Source organism: Papaver somniferum, chromosome 8 (assembly GCF_003573695.1).
Source record: "Papaver somniferum cultivar HN1 chromosome 8, ASM357369v1, whole genome shotgun sequence".
NCBI classification, from domain to species: domain Eukaryota; kingdom Viridiplantae; phylum Streptophyta; class Magnoliopsida; order Ranunculales; family Papaveraceae; genus Papaver; species Papaver somniferum.
The window spans coordinates 48,599,030-48,605,374 of record NC_039365.1 but is presented as its reverse complement, the minus strand read 5'-3'; the positions used below and the strand labels follow the sequence as shown (position 1 = coordinate 48,605,374).

At 41.0% G+C, this 6,345-nt stretch overlaps 1 protein-coding gene across 3 annotated transcripts; it reads left to right on the top strand.

The window, feature by feature from the left end:
• The first annotated feature begins 3,864 nt into the window (after positions 1-3,864).
• Positions 3,865-5,717, top strand: LOC113304692 (probable purine permease 5). 3 transcript variants are annotated; one of them, XM_026553834.1, is made up of 3 exons: positions 3,865-4,132; positions 4,670-4,708; positions 4,942-5,717. In XM_026553834.1, exons 1-3 carry the CDS (start codon positions 4,105-4,107, stop codon positions 5,601-5,603), a joined length of 729 nt encoding a protein of 242 aa, XP_026409619.1. In that variant the 5' UTR covers positions 3,865-4,104; the 3' UTR covers positions 5,604-5,717. The 3 variants fall into 3 exon arrangements, with proteins under 3 accessions (XP_026409619.1, XP_026409618.1, XP_026409620.1); XM_026553833.1 differs by having other exon boundaries at positions 4,939-5,717; XM_026553835.1 differs by lacking the exon at positions 4,670-4,708 and having other exon boundaries at positions 4,939-5,717.
• The last annotated feature ends 628 nt before the right edge of the window (positions 5,718-6,345 follow it).

The following is a 6,345-nucleotide window of genomic DNA, read 5'->3' as shown; positions in this document are numbered from 1 at the left end:
CGTTGATTCTGGAAATGTGGTGGTTTTGTGAATTGTATCAGAAAGTAGAACTGGCTAGCTGAATGAAAAGCTACCAGGTGATTTCTGGATGTTGTATTATTCTCCAGACCAAAACTTGTTGTCTGGTGGAAATAGGTGAGACCTATTTATACAAGTCGAAATAAAACGTACCCTGGTTTCGTAGGAAGTGGAAACGATTGAGCGGTGGAAGAGTAACGTGTAGCGTTGGGATTTATGTTTCCATAATGAGGGAGGTGGATCCGCTCACGCCATTAATCCTTTCCATTACTAACTTCCCACTTTATGACACTTTCTTGTAACAGGCGTATTGCACGCCGCACGCTGTAAACCGCCAGAAAAATACCCTGATGAGCATCCCCTAGTTTGTGACATGTTTGATGTTTCGAGTGTTTTCGTGGGAAACATGTATCATTTTGCTACGTGTGACAAGTTAAAATTGAGAGGCATGTCGTAGGAAAATAGCATGTGATTCTATTAGGCTTGTCTTGGATAGTCACCTGAAACTTGCCACGAGCCTGCCAGCTCGGTGGCGAACTTGGATGGCTGAGATTGCATCTCAGGAGGAAGGGTAGTCGTTGATTATGGCTACCTTATGTTGGCGCCTGATAATGGCGCAATAGCACCTTTGGTGCATGCCAGCGGCGTTGCAGCATGGCTTGTGCATGCCATTATCACGGTGGTTCAAGTGGCGCCTGGCGTAGCCATGGCCACTAGATTTAGGAGGCTGGTCGCCTAAAAGTTTCCACAAGTCTGTCATTTCGGTGGAAAACTTGGATGGCCGAGATTGCATCTCATGAGGAAGGGTATCCGTTGATTATGGATACCTTCTGACGGCGCCTGCAAATGGTGCAGTGACGCCTTTAGTGTGTGCCAGCGGCGTTGCAGCATGACTGGCATGGCTCGTGCATGCCAGTGGCACGGTGGTGCAAGTGGCGCCTGGCGTAGCCATGACCACTATATTTAGGCGGTTGGTTGCCTAAAAGTTGCCACAAGTCTGTCAGTTTGTTGGCAAACTTGGATGGCCGAGATTGCATCTCATGAGAAAGGGTAGCCTTTGATTATGGCTACCTTCTGCCGGCGTCTGCTAATGGTGCAGTGGCGCCTTTACCGCGTGCCAGTGGAGTTGGAGCATGGCTGGCATGGCTCGTGCATGCCAGTGGAACGATGGTGTAGGTGGCGCCTGGCGTAGCCATGGCCACTGGATTTAGGCGGCTGGTCGCCTAAAAGTTTCCACAAGTCTGTCAGTTTGGTGGCAAACTTGGATGGCTGAGATTGCATCTCAGGAGGAAGGGTAGCCGTTGATCATGGCTACCTTCTGTTGGCGCCTGTCAATAGCAAAGTGGTGCCATTGGCACATTCCGGTGACATGATCAAAGTTAGGTTTTGGCCCCGCGTCCAAAACTAAGGTTTGGCGGCATGATCAAACTGGGAGTTGGCGTCGTGGCCAAAATTAGGGTTTGGCGGCATGGCCAAAGGATTTGGAGTCCTGGACAAAAATTAGGTTTTGGAGGCATGGCCAAAGGATTTGGTGTCGTGGGAAAAATTAGGGTTTGGCGGCATGGCTGGCATGGCTCGTGCATGCCAGTGGCGCAGTGGTGCGAGTGGCGCCTGGCGTAGCCATGGCCACTGGTTGCCTAATAGTTGCTACAAATCTGTCAGTTCGGTGGAAAACTTGGATGGCTGAGATCGCATCTCATGAGGAAGGGTAGCCGTTGATTATGGCTACCTTCTGTTTTGTGTTAACTCATGCAATTTCGTAATCAGGAAATTCAGATGTGGGACCCTCACTAAAATCGTTGTAGAATTCTCGTACGAATTCGGATTTCGACGGTCAGCCCCTCTATTTTGATCGGAAAAGAATTTTCTATATCCTATACGGGAATATCTAGGTTTTGAGCTCGTCCAGGAGGTGAAAACAGCCCGACAGTAAAACTCAGGAAGAATTCGGGAGGGATTCTGTCAGTTTTCAGCCATGACCTAGCTCGCCTTTTATGCTGTATCTTTTAGCTCGTTGATCCGATTGATTTGAATTTTTAGTATGTAATGATAAACATCCATACAAAACCTTTGGCATGTATCTCATACTAAAATTGTTTACCAAACGTTCCGAGTTGTTTGTACAATCTTTGGGAAGCCGATTTGGCATGGTGACCACTTGACGCAATCTCCACCTCTTTCAGTGTTGTGGCAGGTTTGGAGAAACCTGATTGGTCGATAAAAGGAGGGTCCGGCCAAGCACGGGCGTGGCCACCTTTTGATGCGCATGGCAGGTTTAATGCGACCTGATTGGTCGATGGGAAATAGGGCCGGCAAGTATGGGCCCATCAAAACTCATTGGGAGTGTGGAAGGTTTAAAGCAACCTGATTGGTCAACGAGGAATAAGGGTTGGTTGGATAGCATGGGGTGTGGCCAAGTGGCTCACGCTTTCCTCGTTGTAGCTCCTACTTCACAGATCTGTTTGCTTTCTGACCGAGTATTTCGTGTAATGGACTTAACTTTGGTACTTGGACATCCGTGCTACTCTACTGCAAGTGAACACAAATCCGTCATGCCATACCGATATTAAGGGTTCTGTCGGGGAACATATCACAGGAAAAGTACTCAGTGAATCTTATATTATTAAGTAATATGGGCAAGGTGCCGAAATTTACTGAGCATCTGGGATTCTTGCTACATTCGCCAGTCTGGATAAATTTCATGTAAATATATTACGTCTCAATAAATGTGTCAGTGGAGAGGTTGACACTCATGGCTTTGTTTCCTCGCAGAGTGACGTCACATCAGATGCAAGGTTTTACAATTTTAACCCTAAGCTAAAAACCACCATCAACAATACCGTAACATAATAAATTCTTTCAAGCACTCTTCAATCTCCACTTTGCGTCACTGTAAACTTCGGTCAACATACAACACAAGTTTAGACAATCAAGATAAATAGTTAGATGGTGAAATCACTCAAGACCAGCAAAATTTGACTGAATGGTAGGGTTATCGCAACTCAGTGAATGTTAAGATGTCCTGAATACCCGGAAGAAAACAAAGTTACGCAATTGTTGGCTGATGAAGAAATAATTGAGAGCGTTATGGGAATTGATAAAGATGAGAAAGAAGATGTTGAAAGTTCATGGAACGAGGATGTTAAAGCGCCAACCACATTAAATAACTTCTCGCAGAGGTGTGAGAATACAACACCATAAATATAAGATGATAAGAAAAATTAGAGATGAATCTAAATGTGATATTGATTTTAACAAAAAAACAAAAAACAATTGAATCATTTTTCAAAAAAATTTCATAAATCATTAATGTATTGACTATATATGACGAATTATTAATTTATATTTCATATGGAGTCTACATAGCTCATCAAAAATGTATTATTTTATAATTTTAGCGAATTATTAATTTGACACGTTGTTCCCGACTCGGAACCGGCTAAAAATATTATTTAAGAGAATTTATTAAATAATTGAGTACTTTTTCTTTTAAGCATAACAATCGAGTATTAATTAATGGAGAGTCCACTGTAATTAGAAAAAAATACTCAAAATATTATTTTATTTTAGTCTATTGTGCTATAATTCCGATAATAAGTGAGAATCTTGTGAATGATGAATGTTAAGAGCTTCTCAAATGGTGGTTGTGTGTATTTCCTAGGTGGCAACACAAACAAGACATCCTCATTCCAATTTTTCCTTGCGTTTAGGGAGGAAAAAGAGCTGATCTCCAGTGGTGTTGTTTGTGATTTTTTATGGATTAAATGAAAATTTTATTTTTAGTAATTTTTAGATTTTTATTAGAGCTAAAAATGATTATTTCTAAAACTTGACATTCACCTCGATAATGTCTAACAAAAATGAAGACATGATCTTCACATTGATCTAATAAGTTGGAGTTAGAGAAGAACTTTAGAAAAAAATGAATGTCTATCATACGTGGACTTAGACATTTACCTTCAAATATATATTATATTGGAGAAGCAATAACAGAGGGTAGAAGGACGTTCCCGAATTAATTGGAGATTAGATTTTCTTTTTCTAGAATCTCATTAATCAAGAAGAAGAACAAGAAAACCTTCGGTCATGGAGATGGATCCCTCACTCGCACCAGGTTAATAGACACTATCTGAGTTTCATCACTTCATGTCAATACCTTTTTTTTTGCTTTGTTTTTCTTGAAGCAGCACTTAATATCAATGTTAAACCCATAATTTTTTTTGTTCTTCTCTGCTGTTTACCATCGATTCTTTACTTCTAGATAGGGTTTATCTTCATAATTGTTATAAGTTTTGTGATCGAAATATGATTTTATTTGGGCTCAGTAAGAACAGTTCATACACTGATCTCTTTTCAATAGATAGGCTCTTTGATTTGTCCTTTTTCAATTGGTCAGTATTTTTTGAAGTTAGATACACAGTTTGTTTTGTCGATTATCCAATTGCTAACACTGAACTAAATTGGGGATAGACATAGGTTCACCTCGAGATTAGATTACCTTGAACATACTTCCTAGGGTTCTATAAGAAAACTTGTCTGTTATCCTGTGGTACGAATGTTTTCAATTTAATATTTCCAATTGGTCTTTAACGCGAGATATGAATCCATACTCTTTCCTCTTAAGTACTTTTTTGATATTTTTCTCTTGCAGATCATCCCCAATTGTCTTACAGCATCCTACCTAGGCATGGTAAAACTTCTGACGGATGAATTTTGCACGTTTCCTGAACATGTGAACTTTCATTAATTAGTGTGTGTGTTCTTGTTTATCCAATTCTCCATTGTTTGTGGGTGATATGGCTGTTATGTTAACTGAATTTCAAGAGCATATATGGTTTCATGTTTTTTTTACTATTGATATACATTATTCCTTCTCATTGATTCTGAATGTAATGGGTGTGGTTCTGTTTTTGACTTAAGAAGAAACAAAGGAGGATGGATCACCAGAACCTTCTCTTTCGTTGCTGGACCAGCTTTCTAGATTTAAAACCATGGCATGTGAAGCATACACAAGGAAGCCAGCCTCATACTGGGTTCTACTAGTTCTAAGCATTGGATCAATGCTTGTTGCTTTTCCAGCATCGAGTCTCCTATCTCGTCTCTATTTTGCTAATGGTGGAAAAAGCAAATGGATAATTTCATGGGTTTCAGTTGCTGGGTGGCCTCTAACCGCTCTATACTTGCTTCCATCATATATTTTTCTTAAAATTCAGCCAACGCCTCTCACGTTCAAGCTCACTCTCTCTTATATTTGTTTTAGGGTTTTTAAGTGCTGCGGATATGCATATGCTTACGCCTATCTGCCTGCATCAACTGCTTCTCTTTTAGCTTCTTCTTCCCTGGTTTTCTCTACCATTTTTGGCTATTTCATAGTTAAGAACAAAATAAAAGTATCCACGTTAAATGCCATTGTGATCATAACTGCGGCAGTTGTTCTTATCGGTTTAGATTCAGATTCAGATAGATTTGGTAACGTCAGTGACAGCCAATATACATTGGGCTTCATATGGGATATTGTGGGATCAGCTCTTCATGGACTCATATTTGCGGACTCATATTTGCGGACTCAGAGTTGGTTTTTGTGAAGTTACTGGGGAGAAGGTCTTTTCATGTAGTCTTAGAACAGCAAGTTATGGTATCCTAAGAGCGTCCACAGTGGGAGAGTAAACCCAAATATTTGGTCTTTTGAACAGACGTAGTGGAACGTACTATCGATCAAATTTTGATCAATGACTAAAACCCAGAGTATATTTGGTCTGGGACCAAGACTAAACCCAAATATAGTCGAGCGTTGGTATACTTCACGTCCCACCACCAGGCGGACATATAGTGCACGTCCCACATCAGGCGGACGTATATTCCATGTCCCACATCAGGCGTTGGTATAGTCTACGCTCCACATGGGGCGTACGTAAAGTCTACGCCCCATTTTTTTTTTTTTTTTTTTTTTTTTTGTATGGGGCGGGCATTATACCCCCGCCCCATTCTTTGTTTTCAAAACCATTTTAGTGGGGCGGGCTTTATACCTCCGCCCCACTTCTTTCATTTTTTTTTTTTAGAATCTACCCAATCAGGCGTTGGTATAGTCTACGCCCCACACCAGGCGAACGTATAATGTACGTCTGACCAAATTTAGTCTTTCCACCGTAGCGTCACACACCATACTAAACCCAAAATTTGATCTTTTTTTTCCTCTTTGGTCTTTGGTTATACTCGCACCACTGCAGTTGCTCTAAGTATCCTTATTTGCTTTCATTTTTACAACAACCGGGTTATTGTAAATAACGACAAGGTATCACCCGGCCCAACCTTTTTGTATTTTTGTTG

Excerpts from the sequence above, each read along its gene's own strand:
- LOC113304692 (XM_026553833.1), top strand. The coding sequence starts at position 4,105 with ATGGAGATGGATCCCTCACTCGCACCAG. Across the intron at positions 4,133-4,669 it reads GGATCCCTCACTCGCACCAG|ATCATCCCCAATTGTCTTAC; the intron begins GTTAATAGACAC and ends TTTCTCTTGCAG. Across the intron at positions 4,709-4,938 it reads CAGCATCCTACCTAGGCATG|AAGAAACAAAGGAGGATGGA; the intron begins GTAAAACTTCTG and ends TTTTGACTTAAG.